At 46.2% G+C, this 27,360-nt stretch overlaps 1 protein-coding gene and 5 long non-coding RNA genes across 14 annotated transcripts in view; all 6 read left to right on the top strand.

The window, feature by feature from the left end:
* Nucleotides 1–2,920, top strand: part of LOC119325128 (phospholipase D delta-like) — a 7,919-nt gene extending 4,999 nt beyond the window's left edge. The window contains exon 3 of the mRNA XM_037598874.1: nucleotides 1,238–2,920. Within this exon, the coding sequence (XP_037454771.1) occupies nucleotides 1,238–2,734 (1,497 nt within the window). The 3' untranslated portion in view covers nucleotides 2,735–2,920. The remainder of the gene's footprint in view (nucleotides 1–1,237) is intronic.
* A 6,934-nt stretch (nucleotides 2,921–9,854) lies between these two features.
* LOC119322197 lies at nucleotides 9,855–12,199 on the top strand. Of its 7 annotated transcripts, none has more exons than XR_005155460.1 (7): nucleotides 9,855–9,940; nucleotides 10,021–10,136; nucleotides 10,215–10,423; nucleotides 10,841–10,987; nucleotides 11,353–11,414; nucleotides 11,493–11,678; nucleotides 12,122–12,199. It is a non-coding gene; the product is annotated as an uncharacterized LOC119322197 (long non-coding RNA). The 7 variants fall into 7 exon arrangements; XR_005155458.1 differs by having other exon boundaries at nucleotides 11,120–11,414; XR_005155456.1 differs by having other exon boundaries at nucleotides 10,252–10,423; nucleotides 10,841–11,414.
* Nucleotides 12,200–12,486: 287 nt separating this feature from the next.
* LOC119320273 lies at nucleotides 12,487–13,517 on the top strand. 2 transcript variants are annotated; one of them, XR_005154884.1, is made up of 3 exons: nucleotides 12,487–12,734; nucleotides 12,815–12,930; nucleotides 13,050–13,517. It is a non-coding gene; the product is annotated as an uncharacterized LOC119320273 (long non-coding RNA). The 2 variants fall into 2 exon arrangements; XR_005154885.1 differs by having other exon boundaries at nucleotides 13,013–13,517.
* A 136-nt stretch (nucleotides 13,518–13,653) lies between these two features.
* LOC119325575 lies at nucleotides 13,654–14,744 on the top strand. Its single transcript, XR_005157591.1, has 3 exons — nucleotides 13,654–14,211; nucleotides 14,290–14,475; nucleotides 14,549–14,744. It is a non-coding gene; the product is annotated as an uncharacterized LOC119325575 (long non-coding RNA).
* A 611-nt stretch (nucleotides 14,745–15,355) lies between these two features.
* LOC119325573 lies at nucleotides 15,356–17,822 on the top strand. Of its 2 annotated transcripts, none has more exons than XR_005157588.1 (6): nucleotides 15,356–15,531; nucleotides 15,612–15,727; nucleotides 15,806–16,014; nucleotides 16,432–17,005; nucleotides 17,084–17,269; nucleotides 17,711–17,822. It is a non-coding gene; the product is annotated as an uncharacterized LOC119325573 (long non-coding RNA). The 2 variants fall into 2 exon arrangements; XR_005157589.1 differs by lacking the exon at nucleotides 17,711–17,822 and adding an exon at nucleotides 17,343–17,525.
* Nucleotides 17,823–18,147: 325 nt separating this feature from the next.
* On the top strand, nucleotides 18,148–18,928 carry LOC119325574. Its single transcript, XR_005157590.1, has 3 exons — nucleotides 18,148–18,323; nucleotides 18,404–18,519; nucleotides 18,598–18,928. It is a non-coding gene; the product is annotated as an uncharacterized LOC119325574 (long non-coding RNA).
* The last annotated feature ends 8,432 nt before the right edge of the window (nucleotides 18,929–27,360 follow it).

Genomic DNA, 27,360 nt, shown 5'->3' with positions numbered 1-27,360 from the left:
TATACAATATGTTAAAATGGGCAAGCTTTCGATGTGCATGTTTCCTTAAGTGGTGTGCCCATTTCGTGTAATCCCTCCATTCTGAATTATAAGATGCTCTAACTTTTTTTGGGATCAGATGTATATAGACACATTTTAGTTTTTTTTATTCATTGCAGTCCATATGTAGTCCACATTTAAATATCTAAAACATTTATAATTCAAAATGGAGGTAGCAGTTTTTTAGTTTGAGAAAACATCCAAGAAGATAAACATTTTTTTTTCTAAAAAGGGGAGCACCGTACCCTGGCCTCTGCATCCCTGGATGCACATGGCCATTTTATTAAACATGAATCAAGTCAACTCATCGAGTATCAGACAGTAAAACAAAGAAAGAAAAAGAAAACACGACCATAGAACCGGTCGGACCCAAGGTTACATAGTTCATCCACATAATACACGAGTGGTTTGCTAGTCAAACCGGTTGAATAAATCCTGCGCAGCCGTTTCCAGCCTGCTGCACTCGCACCAGTAATGCCCTGCAAAGTATGTTCAAAGGGCTAGCCCAAAGAATAGATGCCACCGAATCCTTTTTTCTGAACATAATATTATATAGGGTCAGATATTATAGAGCTCACCCGCAAAAAAGTAGAGCTAATAGAGTGTCACACACAATCAGGTATTCTTCCCGAAAACTAGGAAGATCAACATACCCAAATGAGACTTCAAAGAAAGAAAATGACGAGTGAACAAGTGAATTCAGATTCATTAGTTAGAAAATTCGTATGACATTCACAAAGACAAATAAATATTCACATACTCTCTGCCTCTCCAGTGGACCAAAAGTTGTCCCACTTCGAATGTTCGGCTTATATAGTACTATGAGTTTTCTTTGGATAATATCTTATACATCTCTGTTGTCACTAGGAATTTTCTTTGGATAATATCTTTATCTCTATCCTAATCTTAGGATATTGCTTTTTTCTTTCCCAATTTCAGTCAATCTTTTATCTCAAAGTTGCACGTTCTTTTCGCCTATATCTTACACTGGAGTATATATGCAACTTTCGTATTAGTGTTTTCCATTAGGGTAAATATAACAAAACTATGAGTTTCCATTGTGTTAATCAAGTTTGAGTTGCCTACCATTGGATGAAAATCTAAAGGCTTGCGAAAAATGACTTAAGACTTACCAAGATGTCCAAATTTGGAACTGGATGCATGAGCTGATCAAGTGGGATGCCTGTCCAGCGTGCAGGTGGTGGGCACGCCGTACGCGCACAACCAGAAGTGCATCCTCGTCGACACGCCGGCGTCCGAGGCCACCCGCCGGATCACGGCCTTCCTAGGCGGCCTCGACCTCGCGGCCGGACGCTATGACACGCCGGCCCACCGGCTCTTCGAGGACCTTGACACCGTCTTCCGGGGGGACATCCACAACCCCACGCTCGGCGACGCCGCCGCGGAGAACGGGCCCCGTCTGCCGTGGCACGACATGCACTGCCGCCTCGACGGCGCCGCCGCGTACGACGTCCTCAAGAACTTCGAGCAGCGGTGGCGGAGGGCGACAGCCAAGCACTTGAAGGCGTCCAAGCACGGGAAGGACGATGCTCTGCTCAAGCTCCAGCGCATCCCCTGGATCCTCAGCCCGGTCGTGGCCGACGCCGAAGACGACGCCCTGCGCGTCCTGCCGGAGGATGACCCCCGGTGCTGGCACGCGCAGGTGTTCCGTTCGGTGGACGCCGGGTCGGTGAAGGGGTTCCCGCGCTCCTGGGAGACGGAGGAGATGGAGGCGCGGAACCTTCTCTGCGACAAGAGCCTGGCCGTGGAGCAGAGCATCCACGCGGCGTACGTGGCGGCGATCCGCGCCGCCGACCGGTTCGTGTACCTCGAGACCGAGCGCTTCGTGGGGTCGTCGTACGCGTGGCCGACGTCGTTCCGGCACCCGGGCGCCGGCAACCTGGTGCCGATGGAGATCGCGCTGAAGGCGGCGAGCAAGATAAGGGCCAGGGAAGACTTCGCGGCGTACGTGGTGCTGCCGATGTGGCCGGCGGCGGAGGGGCCGCCTGGGTCGGCGCCGGCTCAGGAGTCCCTCTTCTGGCAGGCGCAGACGATGCAGGCGATGTACGAGGTGGTCGCGAAGGCGATCGCGGAGGCCGGGGCCGGCGTCAGAGCGCACCCGCAGGACTATCTCAACTTCTACTGCCTCGGCAACCGCGAACAGGCACCGGCAACGCCCCCGCATCTGGAGACGGGGACGAGCCCGGCGGCGCTAGCGCGGAGGCACGGGCGGTTCATGGTGTACGTGCACTCGAAGGGAATGGTCGTGGACGACGAGTACGTGCTCCTCGGCTCCGCCAATGTTAACCAGCGCTCCCTCTCTGGTTCCCGCGACACCGAGATAGCCGTCGGCGCGCACCAGCCGCACCACACTGGTCGGCGGCCGCGCGGGCAGGTGCACCGGTACAGGATGTCGCTCTGGGAGGAGCACCTGGGCTGGCTGTGGGATGTGCTGGAGGCGCCGGAGTCGCCGGAGTGCGTGAGGCTGGTGAACCAGGTGGCCCGGGAGAACTGGGAGAGGTACACGGACGAGGGGGAGGTGGCAGAGGAGATGCAGGGGCACCTGATGAAGTATCCGGTGGAGGTGGACGGCTACGGCGGTGTGTGGCCGCTGACGGGGCACGAGTTCTTCCCCGACGTCGGCGGCAGGGTCCTCGGCTCCACCAACAAGTTTCCCGATCATCTCACCATGTAGCCTTCCTACTGACCCTTTGAGCTCTGACACTATGTTTACACAAATTAAGGAAAATGGGATTTGTAGCAATTTATTGTGTAAATGAGGTGTAAAAAAAGAAAGGCAAATCAGCATTGAATAGTGCTGCACAAGAAACCCGCCATTCGTTGCTGGATTTGTTTTTATCATAGCTCGTAAATCGTTTTGTTTTTGTACTTGGAATTTCATACGTCAATATAACATCACTCTCTTGACATAATGTATTTTTTAGAATTTTGAAAACTTTCTACGTGGTTTCCACAAAGTTTTCATTAAAACTTGGTTTTCACATGTTATTCTCTCATAAAACAAAGCACGAGACATCACAATTCAGCAACTGAGTCTAAATAGCACGGAAGAGAATATTGACAATTTATTGATAAATGTCCGTGTGAATAAAATTATGAATTGAAGTTTGGATATAGCATGACAAACTACAAAGGAGTGCATGCCCCTCGCCTTAGTGGAAGAGCTCAATATCTAGAATTTGAGGCTCATATACATAGCTAAACATGTGAATGAAGAAGAAAACATGTATGTCTATTCTTATGTTGTGTTTTTATTTGCTATTTTATTAGGGAGGAATGACGCAAACTAGTGGTGAAGACATGAAGAAGTTTTTCAAACAGTCGTCAATGATTTGTGTACTCTCGCAACGCTACCCTAGAAGCAAAGTCGACATGGCCAAGCAAAAGGCAAGCTAAGATACCATATTTACGTTTGTAATGTTTTCCGGTTTGTGTGATTTATTAATTATTATCTTATGATTTATTCGGACATTGATCAAAATTTAGGTAAAAACTAAAAAAATGAATCTAGTAAGTACACAAGTCCTGTATAATCTTATCACACCAAATGCATCAAAAACTTCATACATTTTTCTTCATCCTGATTTTAGCTTTGTGTCATTTCCAATACAATCATTTTTAGTACACTAATTGTTCATGAAGCCTTGATGTATATATTTATTCGAGCTATATGTTTGAAAAAAAATCATTTTAAATTAGATAAACTAATTTGTATACATTGCTATAATTAGAACAAAAAACAAACACGTTGTTTGCGTATTACCGAAATGAGCAAATACGATGAAAGATTCAGAGGCAGTTGTTTTCACCCGATTGTGAATAATTAAGGTCTGGAGAATCAGAAGAGCCAAAGAACTCGATTTGATTATGTTGAATCATGAGAATCAAACCACAATCACCCGCAAGTGAAATCATTGCTTTGGGTCGATTCTAGTGATCCCTCAAAACAAAATGTTTTGATTTTAGGAGTCTAGGCCTGTTTCAGCTTGAAATTACAAACAAAATGCCATCCTATAGGCCAACCTGCCGCCCGAGAGAATGCTTGGGCCGGACTCGCTTCCATGTCTCCTCGCTCGATCCCTCAAACGGGATCGGTCTCGCTAGGGTTCCATGGCTTTCGCTCCCTCCATCATTTTACCAATTTAACGACTAAAATTTTCTGTTACACTTAAAAAATCAATTAAATAATATTCTCGATAAGGATTAAGATATATTTTTATTATTTATTTTGATTCTTGCTATATCAAATATGTTTGAAATTTAAGTAATATCTTACAACAAAAGCTACTTCTGTTGTTTATATTTTAACACATTTATATTGTTTTCTTTTATTAATTTTTTTGCCCTCTAATGAATTATAGTGGTTATGCTATTGTTCATTTTGGCATCTTATAATACCTAGATTCTAATATCTTAGACTATTTGTTTGTTTGTATTAGAAGTAGATAAATTTTAAAATATATGTTGTTACTCTACCTTCGGTTGAAATAAATAAAACTAAATTTCAAAAGAGAGTGAAAATGCATCTAAAATTATGTTTGATTGTGAGAAATAGGTATGGGTTCATTGTTCCAATAGTAGCAACTCTCAAGAGCTTAGATGAGATATTAAATAGAAAGCTAACTATAAAATCAAACACTACAATCTACCAATAACCATGCACCGCCTAGACTATTCAATAGACACCACCTAGATTATTGTGTAGCTTGCTCCTCACAAAGAAATCTCTAGTGGCCATTTTTTTATCACGGACTTTTGTGCACAATGACGTATAAGCAGAATATGCTAGAATATGACAATTAGCAGACTAGTGGTGCAAATAATTGAAATTGCATGAAAAGACTTCAGTCCCTTAAAGTAGTAGGAATATGTGTGTTTAACTTGTCAATTGCAGCACATGAGCCTATACAACATACTAGATCATGAATGCGCGCATTGCCGCGCCCGTCAATTTTTTATAGATTGATAAGAACTTCCCAAAATAAGTGAATATACAAAACATGAGAGATCATTTTTGCATAAATTGACCAATATATCATTAAGTTATCAAAGGAGAGAAATTTAACGGCGCCAAGGATGGTTGCGGCGGGGCCTCGGTTGCCCTGCTCATGTGTGGGGAACCCAGGATCTGGAGCGGCGGCTCCATTGACAAGGCATGGCCGGCTAATAGCCATGCGGGTGGTGGATCCGGTGTCCCGGCCGCGCGGGCGGCCGGATCCGGTGGTCGTTGGCGTCCGACGGCGGCTTCTGCGGCGGTCGGTGTGCGCGATCTGGCGCATCCCTTCCCCCCCTGTTTGGCGTGCGGGCCAGCTTGGTCGGGCCGCGCTTCCTCTTGGTCGCCGGTTCTGTACAGGAGGTGCTGCTAGTGGCGGAGATCTAGTTCGGGCAAAATCCCTGGCCGGCCATGACCGGCCGCGCCGATGGCGACACCTCAGGGCGCCGTTTCCCTTCTTGGAGGCGTCGGTATGGACTAATCTCCTCACTTCACCTTCCCCTGGGTTTCCCGGGCGAAAGCCCTAACTCTGTTGGGCGACGGCGGCGCTCACGGTGTCGTTCCCTTCTTGAAGGCGCCGCTTTGGAAAGCTTGGGGTTGGATGGCGCTTGTGGGTGGTGGGCGACAGCGGTGGTGCGGCCCTTTCCTAGCATGGATGTATGTCTGTTGCTTGGAGTTGGAGTCGCGTAGGTGGAGGTCGTCGGCTGGCGTCGTGGTGGTGTCAATGGCGGAGGACCTGCCAAGGCTCGCGTAGGTGGAGGTCGTCATTTGGCGTCGTGGTGGCGTCGATGGCGGAGGACCTGCCAAGGTTGTCACCTCAATCTGCTCTGAAGATGGACCAGTGAAAGATGGCGGCGACGACACATTTGAGTGCGTCAGACCGGTTTGAGCCCCGGACCCGACAGATGGCTCGGTCGGGGCCTCCGGCTTTAGATGTTAGGCTTAGGTGAGAGGTATGGGTATGTGGCCCAGCTTGCACCCCTTCATCATTTGGATAGGAGTAGCGGCAGATGCTACCAAGATGGCGGATTCAGGCATATTGTTGTTATACTTTGTAATTTCCTCAAGAGTAATCAATAAAATGACCGTATGCATCTCCCAGATGCAGAGGCCGGGGCTCATCCTCCTTTTCGAAAAGGAAAAAAAGTAAGTTCATATTTTGACCGACGGCCAACTTCTTCATGACTACAAAGTTGAAATACTTGTTGTTTTCTGCGATAATGATGTATAACTAAAGGGCATACTTTGTAAGTTCACTTCACAAATGAAATTAGAACATTGGGATGGACCCAAGGTAGGTTACTTTGTCTAGTCCTGTGAGGTTTTTACTCTGCTTCGATCAATGTGCCTATGACTTCGTGGTTCACATCAATAGGATATTATGTCAATTTTATCATCATGAGGTTTCTCATTAATCTTCTGCATGGTTAGGCAAAATGGATACGTGTGGAAAATAAGACAATGCTTCAATTTACATGCGTAGACTGACTGAGAGCATACATAAAAAAACAACAATGGTTAGGAAAGGTTCCACCGTATCAATCCAGAGATAAGAGAGGAGTGGATGCAGGAGGCTCCTCAGCGATTAGAGCTTCTCGGCCGTCCGATCGTTTTCTTGATTGCGCTCTGGCCGTTGGATCTCGGGCTCGGTCGTCGTGGGCCGTCGGATATTTACCCGGTCGTCTCCAACCGTCTGATATTTTCCCTATGAGCCGTGTCCCGCCCGGCCGTGCCACCGCGCGTAATTCCCGTGCCCCGTCGAGGGCATTTTAGACATTTCACATACCCCTTTAAAAACAAAGTAGCAGCCACTAGAAACCTAGCCGCTTCCTGCCGCACTCGCGCAGTCGCGCCCCCTTCCCCCTTCCCCCGTCCTCCCGCATTCCAGCCTCCACCTCGCCGCCGCCACCAACACCAGGCGATTCCGGCGAGTTCCGGCGGCCCTCGCCGGAGCACAGCACACCCACGAGCTCCCCTCGTGACGGTGCTTCCTTTCCTCCGGCTAGATCTGCTCCTCACGGCCGCAAGCGCTCGCGCGCGACCCATCCCCGCTGCTAGGGCTTCGGCTGCCCCCAACTCTGGTGAGGTGAGCTCTCCTCTTCCCTCTCCTCTCCCCTTCTTTCTTATCTTCCCGCCCCACTCAATTTCTTCGATTCGGTGCAGCAGCCACCCTCCTCCATGGACGAGGATGACCACCACGGCCGCACATGGTCGAGCTCACCGTCGTTTCCTCCGGTGTGGTGATGGGCCAACGAGCTCCGCCTCCACGGCTCCTAGCTCGGGTAAGCATCCCCATCCCCATGACCGTTTCACTTTCCAAAGCCTCCTCCTCTTATCTTTTGTGTGTGTGTGTGCTCATGAAGCTTCTGTTCTCCATGGACGAATCTCAACTGGAAACAACAAGCCATCTCAAGGGAGGGGATTGTCAAGTCACCCCACTTCCAATCCATGGATGCTATCCACAAGGACCAAGATGATGATGACCAGGATGGAAGGAGCCCACGCCCGACCCCGACGACGGCGGTTTCATTTGTGTGCCGGCGTCGACCACAACCTCCCTCTCTGTAATATGGTTGTGCTTTATTTTAATCAAAAGAAGTTCATCCTCAATTCACTCTGCTTATATCATAATTCAGTACCGACTCTTTCAGTCTTTCCTGCCTCCTAGCATGCTTTTACTCTGCATCTGCCACGTGATACTTATTGTTACTATAAAATATGCTTGAAGCCAGTAACTGATTACACTTTTAGTCACATATTCTCAAGGACCTCCAAGAAGTTGAGGTTCTGATTAGGTTATTAGTATCTAACCCTGCTGATAGCAATTAGCTTTGTCCACTTACTGGGCTGTCTTTTTAGTGTTCTGAAGATATACTCGAGTTTTCTTTGTTATAGAATGCCCCCCCAAAAATCTAATTTTCCTTGACATTGTTTTGTGTACTTTTTGTTGAACCCCTTGTTTTACCTCTAATTCTTTTTATCTCTGCAGTACATCACTAACCCAGTCAGTGGTTATGAATTTCGCTCTCTGAAGGACGTGCAACGTTATATTGAATCAGGGGACACAAGTAAATGCAATGTTAGGCCAAAGAAGAGAACTGCCCAGGATGCTTGTATTACACAGAATCAAGATTATGTGAGTTCCTCCTATTGTTTTCACTTTCTGTAGCTTGCATGTTTGTGTGGGCTGGAAATGTGTGAGAACAATGCAATCTACAAAAACAATTAGCTTCATCAATTGGAAGTTCTCATCGATTGGAAGTTGCAGGGGATTCAATCTCTGACTAAACTGATTAACTAACTGGTGTATCTCCTTGGCATGATGTGCATTAGCTTCATCAATTACAATGCCTTGCTAGAGCTTCTGCCCGTGTGTTTATTTCATACCACATTCAAAGTTAAATGTACCTGCGACGCCTCTTTTGGGACTGCTCGTGACGACCATTCTGTGTTATCCTGACATGGCTTGCTATGCTGTTGCGTCCGTGCAACTCTCTGTAGAAAAGACAGTAAAGTTGTCCACGCGTTGGACCTGATGGGAGCCCCGGCCAAACCACTCCACCGTAAGATTTATACCTTGCCGATTTTTGACACTAGATTTTGCTCTCTCATGAACTAAACACCGGTTCTTCGTTCTACAGGCAGTTCAATACCTGTCGCAGATGATCCAGACGCTGTCGTTTCCAAAGAGAACTCCCAATGCGGTCGTGAAGAAGCTGTCGTATATAACAGTTGATAAACATGACAAAAATTCTCCGCCGCTGTTTGGAGGACACTAAACCTGGGAGCAGAGGAAGGAAAGCTTTAAGTTGAATGCTACCATGAAGGTAATTGCTTCGTTTTGGTTAATTACCAGAGTGATAAATGTTGGAAAACCAATTATGTTTCCGTTTATGATAGGTGTTGGCCGACGAGCTCACGCCCAAAGCGCGATGAACCACATACATTTTATACCCCTGTTTTCTTGGCAAAAATACATTTTACTTCCTCTAATTTTAAATAGGATATTCTTGGGAATGAGATGTAATTTTAGGAGAATTACATTTCAGCATTTTATTTTATCCTGAAACTATTGATCTCTCTCTCTCCCTCTCTCTCTCTCTCTCCATCTACATATATCACACCAGCTGTTCCAGTTAGAGTAGTAGTGGCCACAAAAGTTTACTGAAATAATCATGCTATTGATTCTGGAAGAAGCGTCTGCGATTCTAGGAGAAGTTTTAATTTCTCCCCAGAGATGAGCTTGATTATCCAAGAAGCTTTTCCTTTTGTAGAGATGATTGTACTTATGGAAACTCAGATGCCCTGCACCGCTGCCGGATTAGGGATGGAGCGAACTAAAATCCAGAAATAAGAGAGGAGTGGATGCAGGAGGCTCCTCAGCGATTAGAGCTTCTCGGCCGTCCGATCGTTTTCTTGATTGCGTTCTGGCCATTGGATCTCGGGCTCGGTCGTTGTGGGCCGTCGGATATTTACCCGGTCGTCTCCAACCGTCCGATATTTTCCCTATGAGCCGTGTCCCGCCCGGCCGTGCCACCGCGCGTAATTCCCGTGCCCCGCCGAGGGCATTTTAGACATTTCGCATACCCCTTTAAAAACAAAGTAGCAGCCACTGGAAACCTAGCCGCTTCCTGCCGCACTCGCGCGGTCGCGCCCCCTTCCCCCTTCCCCCGTCCTCCCGCATTCCAGCCTCCACCTCGCCGCCGCCACCAACACCAGGCGATTCCGGCGAGTTCCGGCGGCCCTCGCCGGAGCGCAGCACACCCACGAGCTCCCCTCGTGACGGTGCTTCCTTTCCTTCGGCTAGATCTGCTCCTCACGGCCGCAAGCGCTCGCGCGCGACCCATCCCCGCTGCTAGGGCTTCGGCTGCCCCCAACTCTGGTGAGGTGAGCTCTCCTCTTCCCTCTCCTCTCCCCTTCTTTCTTATCTTCCCGCCCCACTCAATTTCTTCGATTCGGTGCAGCAGCCACCCTCCTCCATGGACGAGGACGACCACCACGGCCGCACATGGTCGAGCTCACCGTCGTTTCCTCCGGTGCGGTGATGGGCCAACGAGCTCCGCCTCCACGGCTCCTAGCTCGGGTAAGCATCCCCATCCCCATGACCGTTTCACTTTCCAAAGCCTCCTCTTATCTTTTGTGTGTGTGTGTGCTCATGAAGCTTCTGTTCTCCATGGACGAATCTCAACTGGAAACAGCAAGCCATCTCAAGGGAGGGGATTGTCAAGTCACCCCACTTCCAATCCATGGATGCTATCCACAAGGACCAAGATGATGACGACCAGGATGGAAGGAGCCCACGCCCGACCCCGACGACGGCGGTTTCATTTGTGTGCCGGCGTCGACCACAACCTCCCTCTCTGTAATATGGTTGTGCTTTATTTTAATCAAAAGAAGTTCATCCTCAATTCACTCTGCTTATATCATAATTCAGTACCGACTCTTTCGGTCTTTCCTGCCTCCTAGCATGCTTTTACTCTGCATCTGCCACGTGATACTTATTGTTACTGTAAAATATGCTTGAAGCCAGTAACTGATTACACTTTTAGTCACATATTCTCAAGGACCTCCAAGAAGTTGAGGTTCTGAATAGGTTATTAGTATCTAACCCTGTTGATAGCAATTAGCTTTGTCCACTTACTGGGCTGTCTTTTTAGTGTTCTGAAGATATACTCGAGTTTTCTTTGTTATAGAATGCCCCCCCAAAAATCTAATTTTCCTTGACATTGTTTTGTGTACTTTTTGTTGAACCCCTTGTTTTACCTCTAATTCTTTTTATCTCTGCAGTACATCACTAACCCAGTCAGTGGTTATGAATTTCGCTCTCTGAAGGACGTGCAACGTTATATTGAATCAGGGGACACAAGTAAATGCAATGTTAGGCCAAAGAAGAGAACTGCCCAGGATGCTTGTATTACACAGAATCAAGATTATGTGAGTTCCTCCTATTGTTTTCACTTTCTGTAGCTTGCATGTTTGTGTGGGCTGGAAATGTGTGAGAACAATGCAATCTACAAAAACAATTAGCTTCATCAATTGGAAGTTCTCATCGATTGGAAGTTGCAGGGGATTCAGTCTCTGACTAAACTGATTAACTAACTGGTGTATCTCCTTGGCATGATGTGCATTAGCTTCATCAATTACAATGCCTTGCTAGAGCTTCTGCCCGTGTGTTTATTTCACACCACATTCAAAGTTAAATGTACCTGCGACACCTCTTTTGGGACTGCTCGTGACGACCATTCTGTGTTATCCTGACATGGCTTGCTATGCTGTTGCGTCCGTGCAACTCTCTGTAGAAAAGACAGTAAAGTTGTCCACGCGTTGGACCCGATGGGAGCCCCGACCAAACCACTCCACCGTAAGATTTATACCTTGCCGATTTTTGACACTAGATTTTGCTCTCTCATGAACTAAACACCGGTTCTTCGTTCTACAGGCAGTTCAATACCTGTCGCAGATGATCCAGACGCTGTTGTTTCCAAAGAGAACTCCCAATGCGGTCGTGAAGAAGCTGTCGTATATAACAGTTGATAAACATGACAAAAATTCTCCGCCGCTGTTTGGAGGACATTAAACCTGGGAGCAGAGGAAGGAAAGCTTTAAGTTGAATGCTACCATGAAGGTAATTGCTTCGTTTTGGTTAATTACCAGAGTGATAAATGTTGGAAAACCAATTATGTTTCCGTTTATGATAGGTGTTGGCCGACGAGCTCACGCCCAAAGCGCGATGAACCACATACATTTTATACCCCTGTTTTCTTGGCAAAAATACATTTTACTTCCTCTAATTTTAAATAGGATATTCTTGGGAATGAGATGTAATTTTAGGAGAATTACATTTCAGCATTTTATTTTATCCTGAAACTATTGATCTCTCTCTCCCTCTCTCTCTCTCTCCATCTACATATATCACACCAGCTGTTCCAGTTAGAGTAGTAGTGGCCACAAAAGTTTACTGAAATAATCATGCTATTGATTCTGGAAGAAGCGTCTGCGATTCTAGGAGAAGTTTTAATTTCTCCCCAGAGATGAGCTTGATTATCCAAGAAGCTTTTCCTTTTGTAGAGATGATTGTACTTATGGAAACTCAGATGCCCTGCACCGCTGCCGGATCAGGGATGGAGCGAACTAAAATCCAGAAATAAGAGAGGAGTGGATGCAGGAGGCTCCTCAGCGATTAGAGCTTCTCGGCCGTCCGATCATTTTCTTGATTGCGTTCTGGCCGTTGGATCTCGGGCTCGTTCGTCGTGGGCCGTCGGATATTTACCCGGTCGTCTCCAACCGTCCGATATTTTCCCTATGAGCCGTGTCCCGCCCGGCCGTGCCACCGCGCGTAATTCCCGTGCCCCGCCGAGGGCATTTTAGACATTTCGCATACCCCTTTAAAAACAAAGTAGCAGCCACTGGAAACCTAGCCGCTTCCTGCCGCACTCGCGCGGTCGCGCCCCCTTCCCCCTTCCCCCGTCCTCCCGCATTCCAGCCTCCACCTCGCCGCCGCCACCAACACCAGGCGATTCCGGCGAGTTCCGGCGGCCCTCGCCGGAGCGCAGCACACCCACGAGCTCCCCTCGTGACGGTGCTTCCTTTCCTCCGGCTAGATCTGCTCCTCACGGCCGCAAGCGCTCGCGCGCGACCCATCCCCGCTGCTAGGGCTTCGGCTGCCCCCAACTCTGGTGAGGTGAGCTCTCCTCTTCCCTCTCCTCTCCCCTTCTTTCTTATCTTCCCGCCCCACTCAATTTCTTCGATTCGGTGCAGCAGCCACCCTCCTCCATGGACGAGGACGACCACCACGGCCGCACATGGTCGAGCTCACCGTCGTTTCCTCCGGTGCGGTGATGGGCCAACGAGCTCCGCCTCCACGGCTCCTAGCTCGGGTAAGCATCCCCATCCCCATGACCGTTTCACTTTCCAAAGCCTCCTCCTCTTATCTTTTGTTGTGTGTGTGTGCTCATGAAGCTTCTGTTCTCCATGGACGAATATCAACTGGAAACAGCAAGCCATCTCAAGGGAGGGGATTTTCAAGTCACCCCACTTCCAATCCATGGATGCTATCCACAAGGACCAAGATGATGACGACCAGGAAGGAAGGAGCCCACGCCCGACCCCGACGACGGCGGTTTCATTTGTGTGCCGGCGTCGACCACAACCTCCCTCTCTGTAATATGGTTGTGCTTTATTTTAATCAAAAGAAGTTCATCCTCAATTCACTCTGCTTATATCATAATTCAGTACCGACTCTTTCGGTCTTTCCTGCCTCCTAGCATGCTTTTACTCTGCATCTGCCACGTGATACTTATTGTTACTGTAAAATATGCTTGAAGCCAGTAACTGATTACACTTTTAGTCACATATTCTCAAGGACCTCCAAGAAGTTGAGGTTCTGAATAGGTTATTAGTATCTAACCCTGTTGATAGCAATTAGCTTTGTCCACTTACTGGGCTGTCTTTTTAGTGTTCTGAAGATATACTCGAGTTTTCTTTGTTATAGAATGCCCCCCAAAAATCTAATTTTCCTTGACATTGTTTTGTGTACTTTTTGTTGAACCCCTTGTTTTACCTCTAATTCTTTTTATCTCTGCAGTACATCACTAACCCAGTCAGTGGTTATGAATTTTGCTCTCTGAAGGACGTGCAATGTTATATTGAATCAGGGGACACAAGTAAATGCAATGTTAGGCCAAAGAAGAGAACTGCCCAGGATGCTTGTATTACACAGAATCAAGATTATGTGAGTTCCTCCTATTGTTTTCACTTTCTGTAGCTTGCATGTTTGTGTGGGCTGGAAATGTGTGAGAACAATGCAATCTACAAAAACAATTAGCTTCATCAATTGGAAGTTCTCATCGATTGGAAGTTGCAGGGGATTCAGTCTCTGACTAAACTGATTAACTAACTGGTGTATCTCCTTGGCATGATGTGCATTAGCTTCATCAATTACAATGCCTTGCTAGAGCTTCTGCCCGTGTGTTTATTTCATACCACATTCAAAGTTAAATGTACCTACGACGCCTCTTTTGGGACTGCTCGTGACGACCATTCCGTGTTATCCTGACATGGCTTGCTATGCTGTTGCGTCCGTGCAACTCTCTGTAGAAAAGACAGTAAAGTTGTCCACGCGTTGGACCCGATGGGAGCCCCGGCCAAACCACTCCACCGTAAGATTTATACCTTGCCGATTTTTGACACTAGATTTTGCTCTCTCATGAACTAAACACCGGTTCTTCGTTCTACAGGCAGTTCAATACCTGTCGCAGATGATCCAGACGCTGTCGTTTCCAAAGAGAACTCCCAATGCGGTCGTGAAGAAGCTGTCGTATATAACAGTTGATAAACATGACAAAAATTCTCCGCCGCTATTTGGAGGACATTAAACCTGGGAGCAGAGGAAGGAAAGCTTTAAGTTGAATGCTACCATGAAGGTAATTGCTTCGTTTTGGTTAATTACCAGAGTGATAAATGTTGGAAAACCAATTATGTTTCCGTTTATGATAGGTGTTGGCCGACGAGCTCACGCCCAAAGCGCGATGAACCACATACATTTTATACCCCTGTTTTCTTGGCAAAAATACATTTTACTTCCTCTAATTTTAAATAGGATATTCTTGGGAATGAGATGTAATTTTAGGAGAATTACATTTCAGCATTTTATTTTATCCTGAAACTATTGATCTCTCTCTCCCTCTCTCTCTCTCTCCATCTACATATATCACACCAGCTGTTCCAGTTAGAGTAGTAGTGGCCACAAAAGTTTACTGAAATAATCATGCTATTGATTCTGGAAGAAGCGTCTGCGATTCTAGGAGAAGTTTTAATTTCTCCCCAGAGATGAGCTTGATTATCCAAGAAGCTTTTCCTTTTGTAGAGATGATTGTACTTATGGAAACTCAGATGCCCTGCACCGCTGCCGGATCAGGGATGGAGCGAACTAAAATCCAGAAATAAGAGAGGAGTGGATGCAGGAGGCTCCTCAGCGATTAGAGCTTCTCGGCCGTCCGATCGTTTTCTTGATTGCGTTCTGGCCGTTGGATCTCGGGCTCGGTCGTCGTGGGCCGTCGGATATTTACCCGGTCGTCTCCAACCGTCCGATATTTTCCCTATGAGCCGTGTCCCGCCCGGCCGTGCCACCGCGCGTAATTCCCGTGCCCCGCCGAGGGCATTTTAGACATTTCGCATACCCCTTTAAAAACAAAGTAGCAGCCACTGGAAACCTAGCCGCTTCCTGCCGCACTCGCGCGGTCGCGCCCCCTTCCCCCTTCCCCCGTCCTCCCGCATTCCAGCCTCCACCTCGCTGCCGCCACCAACACCAGGCGATTCCGGCGAGTTCCGGCGGCCCTCGCCGGAGCGCAGCACACCCACGAGCTCCCCTCGTGACGGTGCTTCCTTTCCTCCGGCTAGATCTGCTCCTCACGGCCGCAAGCGCTCGCGCGCGACCCATCCCCGCTGCTAGGGCTTCGGCTGCCCCCAACTCTGGTGAGGTGAGCTCTCCTCTTCCCTCTCCTCTCCCCTTCTTTCTTATCTTCCCGCCCCACTCAATTTCTTCGATTCGGTGCAGCAGCCACCCTCCTCCATGGACGAGGACGACCACCACGGCCGCACATGGTCGAGCTCACCGTCGTTTCCTCCGGTGCGGTGATGGGCCAACGAGCTCCGCCTCCACGGCTCCTAGCTCGGGTAAGCATCCCCATCCCCATGACCGTTTCACTTTCCAAAGCCTCCTCTTATCTTTTGTGTGTGTGTGTGCTCATGAAGCTTCTGTTCTCCATGGACGAATCTCAACTGGAAACAGCAAGCCATCTCAAGGGAGGGGATTGTCAAGTCACCCCACTTCCAATCCATGGATGCTATCCACAAGGACCAAGATGATGACGACCAGGATGGAAGGAGCCCACGCCCGACCCCGACGACGGCGGTTTCATTTGTGTGCCGGCGTCGACCACAACCTCCCTCTCTGTAATATGGTTGTGCTTTATTTTAATCAAAAGAAGTTCATCCTCAATTCACTCTGCTTATATCATAATTCAGTACCGACTCTTTCGGTCTTTCCTGCCTCCTAGCATGCTTTTACTCTGCATCTGCCACGTGATACTTATTGTTACTATAAAATATGCTTGAAGCCAGTAACTGATTACACTTTTAGTCACATATTCTCAAGGACCTCCAAGAAGTTGAGGTTCTGAATAGGTTATTAGTATCTAACCCTGTTGATAGCAATTAGCTTTGTCCACTTACTGGGCTGTCTTTTTAGTGTTCTGAAGATATACTCGAGTTTTCTTTGTTATAGAATGCCCCCCCAAAAATCTAATTTTCCTTGACATTGTTTTGTGTACTTTTTGTTGAACCCCTTGTTTTACCTCTAATTCTTTTTATCTCTGCAGTACATCACTAACCCAGTCAGTGGTTATGAATTTCGCTCTCTGAAGGACGTGCAACGTTATATTGAATCAGGGGACACAAGTAAATGCAATGTTAGGCCAAAGAAGAGAACTGCCCAGGATGCTTGTATTACACAGAATCAAGATTATGTGAGTTCCTCCTATTGTTTTCACTTTCTGTAGCTTGCATGTTTGTGTGGGCTGGAAATGTGTGAGAACAATGCAATCTACAAAAACAATTAGCTTCATCAATTGGAAGTTCTCATCGATTGGAAGTTGCAGGGGATTCAGTCTCTGACTAAACTGATTAACTAACTGGTGTATCTCCTTGGCATGATGTGCATTAGCTTCATCAATTACAATGCCTTGCTAGAGCTTCTGCCCGTGTGTTTATTTCACACCACATTCAAAGTTAAATGTACCTGCGACGCCTCTTTTGGGACTGCTCGTGACGACCATTCTGTGTTATCCTGACATGGCTTGCTATGCTGTTGCGTCCGTGCAACTCTCTGTAGAAAAGACAGTAAAGTTGTCCACGCGTTGGACCCGATGGGAGCCCCGACCAAACCACTCCACCGTAAGATTTATACCTTGCCGATTTTTGACACTAGATTTTGCTCTCTCATGAACTAAACACCGGTTCTTCGTTCTACAGGCAGTTCAATACCTGTCGCAGATGATCCAGACGCTGTTGTTTCCAAAGAGAACTCCCAATGCGGTCGTGAAGAAGCTGTCGTATATAACAGTTGATAAACATGACAAAAATTCTCCGCCGCTGTTTGGAGGACATTAAACCTGGGAGCAGAGGAAGGAAAGCTTTAAGTTGAATGCTACCATGAAGGTAATTGCTTCGTTTTGGTTAATTACCAGAGTGATAAATGTTGGAAAACCAATTATGTTTCCGTTTATGATAGGTGTTGGCCGACGAGCTCACGCCCAAAGCGCGATGAACCACATACATTTTATACCCCTGTTTTCTTGGCAAAAATACATTTTACTTCCTCTAATTTTAAATAGGATATTCTTGGGAATGAGATGTAATTTTAGGAGAATTACATTTCAGCATTTTATTTTATCCTGAAACTATTGATCTCTCTCTCCCTCTCTCTCTCTCCATCTACATATATCACACCAGCTGTTCCAGTTAGAGTAGTAGTGGCCACAAAAGTTTACTGAAATAAGCATGCTATTGATTCTGGAAGAAGCGTCTGCGATTCTAGGAGAAGTTTTAATTTCTCCCCAGAGATGAGCTTGATTATCCAAGAAGCTTTTCCTTTTGTAGAGATGATTGTACTTATGGAAACTCAGATGCCCTGCACCGCTGCCGGATCAGGGATGGAGCGAACTAAAATCCAGAAATAAGAGAGGAGTGGATGCAGGAGGCTCCTCAGCGATTAGAGCTTCTCGGCCGTCCGATCGTTTTCTTGATTGCGTTCTGGCCGTTGGATCTCGGGCTCGGTCGTCGTGGGCCGTCGGATATTTACCCGGTCGTCTCCAACCGTCCGATATTTTCCCTATGAGCCGTGTCCCGCCCGGCCGTGCCACCGCGCGTAATTCCCGTGCCCCGCCGAGGGCATTTTAGACATTTCGCATACCCCTTTAAAAACAAAGTAGCAGCCACTGGAAACCTAGCCGCTTCCTGCCGCACTCGCGCGGTCGCGCCCCCTTCCCCCTTCCCCCGTCCTCCCGCATTCCAGCCTCCACCTCGCTGCCGCCACCAACACCAGGCGATTCCGGCGAGTTCCGGCGGCCCTCGCCGGAGCGCAGCACACCCACGAGCTCCCCTCGTGACGGTGCTTCCTTTCCTCCGGCTAGATCTGCTCCTCACGGCCGCAAGCGCTCGCGCGCGACCCATCCCCGCTGCTAGGGCTTCGGCTGCCCCCAACTCTGGTGAGGTGAGCTCTCCTCTTCCCTCTCCTCTCCCCTTCTTTCTTATCTTCCCGCCCCACTCAATTTCTTCGATTCGGTGCAGCAGCCACCCTCCTCCATGGACGAGGACGACCACCACGGCCGCACATGGTCGAGCTCACCGTCGTTTCCTCCGGTGCGGTGATGGGCCAACGAGCTCCGCCTCCACGGCTCCTAGCTCGGGTAAGCATCCCCATCCCCATGACCGTTTCACTTTCCAAAGCCTCCTCTTATCTTTTGTGTGTGTGTGTGCTCATGAAGCTTCTGTTCTCCATGGACGAATCTCAACTGGAAACAGCAAGCCATCTCAAGGGAGGGGATTGTCAAGTCACCCCACTTCCAATCCATGGATGCTATCCACAAGGACCAAGATGATGACGACCAGGATGGAAGGAGCCCACGCCCGACCCCGACGACGGCGGTTTCATTTGTGTGCCGGCGTCGACCACAACCTCCCTCTCTGTAATATGGTTGTGCTTTATTTTAATCAAAAGAAGTTCATCCTCAATTCACTCTGCTTATATCATAATTCAGTACCGACTCTTTCGGTCTTTCCTGCCTCCTAGCATGCTTTTACTCTGCATCTGCCACGTGATACTTATTGTTACTATAAAATATGCTTGAAGCCAGTAACTGATTACACTTTTAGTCACATATTCTCAAGGACCTCCAAGAAGTTGAGGTTCTGAATAGGTTATTAGTATCTAACCCTGTTGATAGCAATTAGCTTTGTCCACTTACTGGGCTGTCTTTTTAGTGTTCTGAAGATATACTCGAGTTTTCTTTGTTATAGAATGCCCCCCCAAAAATCTAATTTTCCTTGACATTGTTTTGTGTACTTTTTGTTGAACCCCTTGTTTTACCTCTAATTCTTTTTATCTCTGCAGTACATCACTAACCCAGTCAGTGGTTATGAATTTCGCTCTCTGAAGGACGTGCAACGTTATATTGAATCAGGGGACACAAGTAAATGCAATGTTAGGCCAAAGAAGAGAACTGCCCAGGATGCTTGTATTACACAGAATCAAGATTATGTGAGTTCCTCCTATTGTTTTCACTTTCTGTAGCTTGCATGTTTGTGTGGGCTGGAAATGTGTGAGAACAATGCAATCTACAAAAACAATTAGCTTCATCAATTGGAAGTTCTCATCGATTGGAAGTTGCAGGGGATTCAGTCTCTGACTAAACTGATTAACTAACTGGTGTATCTCCTTGGCATGATGTGCATTAGCTTCATCAATTACAATGCCTTGCTAGAGCTTCTGCCCGTGTGTTTATTTCACACCACATTCAAAGTTAAATGTACCTGCGACGCCTCTTTTGGGACTGCTCGTGACGACCATTCTGTGTTATCCTGACATGGCTTGCTATGCTGTTGCGTCCGTGCAACTCTCTGTAGAAAAGACAGTAAAGTTGTCCACGCGTTGGACCCGATGGGAGCCCCGACCAAACCACTCCACCGTAAGATTTATACCTTGCCGATTTTTGACACTAGATTTTGCTCTCTCATGAACTAAACACCGGTTCTTCGTTCTACAGGCAGTTCAATACCTGTCGCAGATGATCCAGACGCTGTTGTTTCCAAAGAGAACTCCCAATGCGGTCGTGAAGAAGCTGTCGTATATAACAGTTGATAAACATGACAAAAATTCTCCGCCGCTGTTTGGAGGACATTAAACCTGGGAGCAGAGGAAGGAAAGCTTTAAGTTGAATGCTACCATGAAGGTAATTGCTTCGTTTTGGTTAATTACCAGAGTGATAAATGTTGGAAAACCAATTATGTTTCCGTTTATGATAGGTGTTGGCCGACGAGCTCACGCCCAAAGCGCGATGAACCACATACATTTTATACCCCTGTTTTCTTGGCAAAAATACATTTTACTTCCTCTAATTTTAAATAGGATATTCTTGGGAATGAGATGTAATTTTAGGAGAATTACATTTCAGCATTTTATTTTATCCTGAAACTATTGATCTCTCTCTCCCTCTCTCTCTCTCTCTCCATCTACATATATCACACCAGCTGTTCCAGTTAGAGTAGTAGTGGCCACAAAATTTTACTGAAATAATCATGCTATTGATTCTGGAAGAAGCGTCTGCGATTCTAGGAGAAGTTTTAATTTCTCCCCAGAGATGAGCTTGATTATCCAAGAAGCTTTTCCTTTTGTAGAGATGATTGTACTTATGGAAACTCAGATGCCCTGCACCGCTGCCGGATCAAGGATGGAGCGAACTAAAACACTTCGCTGTTACAACTAGCTCTCCCTGTTCCATGAATCGACAGGTAAGTTCTATCATATGTTTCTTATCTTTGTATTGCACACATACATATAGAGAGGAGTGTGTAGTGTTGTTGGTCAAGCTATGTATATGTACGTGCATCTTATATAGATATAGGCTTGTATGCTCGTTTCAGGGTCCCATTTCTGATCCATAAGCTTCTATATTAGGCATACTTGTACAATTTTACAACGGTGGCACCATGTGAAATAATGAGCTGTGTATCAGCTGATCAACAACAACTTGCTCTGATTAAGTAGTAACCGATGTCAATATCCATTTCACCATCCAACAGACCTGTGATGGATCTTTGCTTCTTCTTTCAGCTGACCTGATCTGATTTTTTTTGGGGGGTGAACGCAGCAATGTCGCGTCGATATATTAAGATTGCAAATAGGATTTACATGGGGGGTTTTATTTGGGGGCTACAAAGAAGTTACAAAGAGTATTCAGAAGTTAAGGCTAGCTTACTGTTCTCAATCACTGGGAACTACAGACCCCCAGCCTGCGACTTCTTATTCTCGAACCTCATCCGCGAACCTGATCCGACTTACTAACACGAAACTATATGTACCGGTGTAAAGTGCAAACGTTGTGCGCACTCCTTTTTCTGTTCTTATTGGATATGCATTCATCTGCGTTAGAGTTAAAATTTCTCGCAAAGAACCCAAGTGGATTTACGCACAGTTGCACGGTTGTTGTTCTTGAGCTCCTTCCCCTCTTATGTTCATGTACCATTTAGTAGGACTGGCTAGGTTGCTGCAAAAATGTCTTGGGTTTCTTCTTGTGCAACAGATTCTAGGTTCCAAAGGAGGACTTGTTGGGGGCTTTTTTGTTTTGTTGGTGCCTTGCCGTCAAGTAGATCCTTGGATTTAGCTAGGTATCATGTGTAGGAGTGTTTGACCAATAGGTAGAATTTAACAAGTAAATTGAAATTGTTGGGTCTGCAGCTGCTCCTCCTTTGGATTGGTTGGGTCTGCACCTGTTGCTGTTTTGGATTGGCTGGGTCTGCAGCTGCTGCTCCTTTGGATTGACCTCTATTTGGTTTATGCATTCCATTTTTCTAGGTGGATCAGTATGACTAGCTAGAATTCATATAGAACCATATGTGTATTTTCTTATATCTTGTATAAATCTTCCATATGCTTGATTCAAGATTCGGTATGCACCGTGAATAAGGTAGAGGACAAAATGCATTCAGCTACTTTTAGTTCTCTGCTCTAGCATCAGCAGGGTTGGACATAAAGGCCATTGGATAGTTTATAGCTTTGTCATTAGATATTATTTTGCTATTCTGCCTCCTCATTTTAAGCTGCTATGAATCCAGGGTTCTTCTTTTTTGCTTACATTGTAAGCTCTTTTTCCATAAGTTGATTATGATTTTTACTCATGTATACATTATCTTGGCAATCAAGCCAGCTAATCAAAAGGAGATAATGGAAAATGTGTGACGAAAGGAGTCAAGCAAAAGCACAACGAGCAAATCACCACCATTGAAGTTTCAGCATCTGTTTTTCATAGTTGGACTAAATCCGATTACTCTTGTTGTAATCAACACTGGGGAAGATATCAGGGCTCAGGCAACACTTTAGCCTATGAACCGAGATGTGCCGCCGCCCAGTCGTCGTGTACACACTGCGCAGCCTCCGCCACCCGATCGATCGGCCTACATCTAGCAAAGGTGAGGCCTCTCCTCCTTTTCGTGCATTTTCATGGGCTACGTGGTGCTAATTGTGGTGTGCTGCAGCAGTTGAGACCGGGTAGGACGAGGAGGAAGCATAGAGGGAGACTGCGGGACGAAGAGGAGATCTCGGTCAGCATGCAACCTACACACCAACACCATCCCAGCTCGTGTGCCGACTCGAGGTTGGAGATCTTCTCCTCTCCCCTCCTCCTGCACGTACCTTTTCTTGGGGCTGCCATCGTGGTGCTTTGCATCCGCACATAATCTGTAGGTGTTTTCATCGGATATATGTGCTGGATTTTCAATTTATGGCATGACATGTGATGGAATTTCAGCTGGAGGTGGTTGTTACCTACTGGTGAGAGAAGCTATTGATAACACACCATGCATTGCAAACATAAAGAAAAACATTATTGTGCATACATGTCTGTACTACTGATGCTATTTTACATGGAAGTCAGTGAATTGGTTTGGTTTGGTTTGTGATGCTGACATGTTGTAGTCTGTTCTGGTCTGTGCAACAAGCTGGGTCTGTGCTGGTCTGTTCTGAAAAATGTCCAACTAGATAGCTTCTGCCACTTTTGGTTATATTCAGGGGTAATTAATCTGTACTCATACAGTTCATAATGCAATTCAGGGGTGTCAATCGTATTATATTAACAACAATCTGTCTTAGGTTCTTTTGTTCAAATATCTGCCCAGGATGTTTCTGTGTAATCTTACATTCAGAACTCAAGCTTATTATTGAATTTGGTAACTAGATTATGCATTTTGGTTCATATCCATGTCTGTAGGGTGTGCCCAGTTTTCAATGCATTGCGATGCCTGTTCAGGTTAGTGATTTGGGAGAAATATGTGTACCGGGTAGTAGTTGCTGCTTCCTAACAAAGGAAGTCCGACTACACAAATAATTAATCTGTGTTCCAGAATTAGACCGCATCCTCATTGTTTATAGATGCACCAAGCAATGATTGATGCTTGCTAATTATAGGAATGGTAACTTCTTGCATAATTAATCTATAGGTTACATAGTCCATTGCTGTTGTGCTTTGCGTGGTTAATTTGATCTATTATTTGCTTTGTTTATTTGCTGTCTTACAAGGCTAATTTAGTGCTTGGGGCTGCTATGTGTTTTCATGTTACTAGCCAGTTTTGTAGCCGCCAAGGGAAGTACAAAGATGGCGTCGAGGCTTGGGCGTGTGGCCGTCGACGTGGAGCAGGCAGAGGAGGAGCGACTACTACCCCAACGGCAGCCTCTCCTCCCTTGTCCACGGTCAGTGCCTCTTCTCCATTGCTGGTTGCTTTGCTCCTTTTCTGTTGTTGTACACTGAAATGAAATGAAATGAAATATATGCACTGAAATGAAATGAATATACTCCATGACTGAACTAGGGGGTACTCACATAGTTAGAAAAATCTGAAGCACCTGTTAGTTTGTTGGCAAGCCGTATGCATCATAACTAGGTACTTTTACCTGTCATGGAATTTGAATATAATTTTGTTTGTTGGTGCTCCTGGGTATATTTACATGAATCTGAAGGTGGTGATGATTCAGCTGACCAGTAGGTTTTTCTTCTGTGTTCAGAGAAGAAAGAAGCTGGTAGATAATATAGAACCAAAGTAGTCGATCCTATAATTACACGAATCTAAAGGTGGTCATGATTCAGCTGACCAGTAGTCTTTTCTTCTGTCCTTAGAGAAAAAAGAAGCCGGTAGATGAGGAGCCAAAGTAGTCGATCCTCTTGTGTACATTTGTAAAAAAGAAATAGAATAGCTTCTTCGTGACTTGAAGGTTGCTGTCATGTTTTTGTGGGCTAGCTGCACTGTCACCAATACTTGCGAAACCACTAGATGATATACAGAATGCGTAAGCACTAAAGATTGGGATTGCCTGGGCCTTACTCTAATGTACTAAAATCATTACAAGTTGCGATTTAAAGGATCATGATGTATTACAGAAAAATCTTAAAATACTCCTCTGTTAGTCAGGATCGAGATTTTCACATAATTACTATGTTTGTCCATATTGACTCTGATTTTAGAGGGCACATATGTTTTGGTAGGAAGTGTATTGTTCCTATGTTTTTCCTGATATATACAGATTGTTGAAGAACTGTTGTTCCAGATTATGAAATCAATATTTAATGGATCGATCAATAATTGTCTTGTACATGGTTACATAGCAAGCATATGTGTTACCAGCCCATCTATTACTCATAGATTCACAATAATCTGCTTCTTCTAAGTTATTGGTCGTCAATAGGTTGCTGCTAATATTACTATCCTCTTAGGACATGCAAAGCACAACAACCAACAGCAGACGACACCTCCAAAGCTAGACATGGCAAGGTATACTAAATAAACCTTGCCTCGGCTCTAGGATGTAATGCTCCATATATCAGATCATTAAACCATATGTTGGGCTATCAAACAGCAAGTGAGCTGTGCGGTGCTCGCAAAGGTTTATTTGGAAAACGCAAACGCGACTATGAAGAGTAAAGATGTATTCAAAAAATAGTACCTTCTCAATACTTTTGATGTACTCTGATCTGAGACCTGTCTTTGGCATTTTTACGGGTTAGGTTCAGATGAATCACCATGTGCGACACAACAGCCATCTGATATATCTTCCAAGATAGTTGTGCCCTTTTTGTAACTACAGTATGTAATGAGCACTCGTAGTTCTATGTGTTTGACTGTTTGGACTATTAAGCTGGGTATGCAGGTGACAAGTTACATGTGTTTTACACATGTCTTGTTCGCTTTGCACACGATAATCAAACAAGCCTTTGTATGGTTAATTGATGTTCTAGAGATGTTTGGTCCTTTTCTCAACAGGCTGAATCTTTTTTGACATTCTCGGTAACATTTGTTCCTGCAAGTGCCTAAAACAACACATCTAATGGCCAGTCCTTTGACCAGAATGACTGAGATAACTTGAACACATGTTTCTGACATTTCAGTTGTAGTTTATAGTAGTTTGTTTGCTCTATGCCACCTGTTTTTCACTTATTCTTCCAGCAAGCATATATATGTGTGCTGATTTTTTTGTAATGTTTACGTGTATAAATAGGGTGCACAAGCCAGATGTCTTCCCAGGCTTCTATCCTACCTTTTCAGATCCCCTACTCTAAATTGAACAGGGTTTTGTTGGTAGTTTGTGAATATTTTTTTGAAATAACGAATGAGTTCTAAAATCCCGAATTAAACTTGGCATTATCGCTTGATCAAAACGTTGGGACCGGCACCTCGCGCCAGGGCGCGATCCCGATCTAGTGGTTCTGGATAGATCAAGATGAGGAGGTGTGTCGCGGGGAGCAGGACAGGAACTGGAGGCTGCAACACAGCTTCGAACTCATGGTGTTCATCAGGGGCGAAAAGCAGGGTATCCGGGAACTGAATGATGCTGGCGAGTTGCGGAGCGCATCACGAGATTCATATGGAGCCGTTCTCACCCACTATCCACACTCCTCTTGCCTCCTTCCTGTATCCCTCACTACGTAGCTCTTTGCCTTGTCTTATACCTCGTCGTTGCCAGCTTAACGTATTTATTTGGACGATATCAACTGATCCGCCACTGCCGTCGCCTGAGTTAGGTTTCGTGAGGCGCGTGTCAGAGGGTTGGAAGAGGAAGCGGCGCAGGCACCGTGGATGACGTTGCAGTTGGTGGATGGTGGCATCATACTGGCGTGCGGCACGGGCGTGGATGAGCTCTGCCGCCGTCCTGTAATGGTGTGGCGACAACAAGGAACATGCTACTAAACGAAAGTTTTTCCCTCATGGCGGCCCATAGTGGGTGTTGGCCCAGTTCATGAGAAGATGCCCAGATTGTTCTGCAGAGCAGCAGCCCAATCATGTGGGCCTGCTAGCTGGCATGAAGTTAGGCAGCCGGAAGCCGAGCTGTGGTGCGGAAGGAGCTGGGAGATCTAGTCCGCCCATTAGTGAAACGAACGGCTTAAGACATCTAATCACTGTGCGAGGCCGTAGCTAGCTGCGTTTTACTGTTTAGTAATTAGAACAGGCAAGCTATTGATGTGTGGGTTTTCCTTCAAGTGGTGTGCCCATTTCGTGTAGTTTTTAAGATTGAGAAAACATCCAGGAAGATAAACATATTTTTTCTTTGAAACGGGGAGTACCCGGCCTCTGCATCCAAGGATTCATGGTTATTTTATTAAAACATGAATCAAGTTCAAGTCAGAGTACCAGGCAATAAAATAATAAATAAATGAAAATAAAACACGAGCACACAACCGGCCGAATCCGAGATTACATAGCTCATCCACATAATCTACACGTGGTTCACTAGCCAAACCAGTTGAATAAAACATGCGCATTCGTTTCCAGTCGGTTGCACCCAGAGCCCATAAACGCCCACACGTCCACATGTTGAGTGATGATCACATACATATTGAAATCGTAGCCCTGTAGATGACCTGTTAGGAATTAAGAGCAGGTGCACCAGTACAGGATGTTGCTGTGGGAGAAACACTTGGGCGGGCTGGCTGAGGTGCTGAAGGCGCCAGAGTCATTGAAGTGCATGAGGCTGGTGAACCAGGTGGCGCGGGAGAACTGGGAGAGGTACACCGACGAGGGGAAGGTGGTAGAGGAGATGCAGGGGCCACCTGATGAGGTATCCGGTGGACGTGGACGACGACGGCAACGTGTGGTCGCTGACGAGGCTCGAGTTCATCCCCGACGTCGGCGGCAGGGTCCTAGACTCCACCAACAAGTTTCCCGATCATCTCACCATGTAGCCTTCCTACTGACCCTTTGAGCTCTAACATCATGTTTACACAAATTAAGGAAAATGGGATCTGTAGCAATTTATTATGATCTGATTTTTTAAAACTATTGTACACTTACAAAGCGTCTAGCAACCATTGGGAAAGAGAGAATGGATGTTTAGAAGAATGAGTTGTATTGTACTTAGACACGGGATGTCAAAAAAGGACATGTGATGTCCCAATCATTTGTCTCATATCAAATGAGAACTAGATATGATTGTTGGGGAACGTAGCACGCAATTTCAAAAACATTTCCTACGATCACGCAAGATCTAT

The sequence above is a fragment of the Triticum dicoccoides genome, chromosome 6B (assembly GCF_002162155.2).
Source record: "Triticum dicoccoides isolate Atlit2015 ecotype Zavitan chromosome 6B, WEW_v2.0, whole genome shotgun sequence".
Classification (NCBI taxonomy): Eukaryota; Viridiplantae; Streptophyta; class Magnoliopsida; order Poales; family Poaceae; genus Triticum; species Triticum dicoccoides.
The sequence above is the reverse complement of the archived record's forward strand: the minus strand, read 5'-3'. Positions and strand labels throughout refer to the sequence as shown.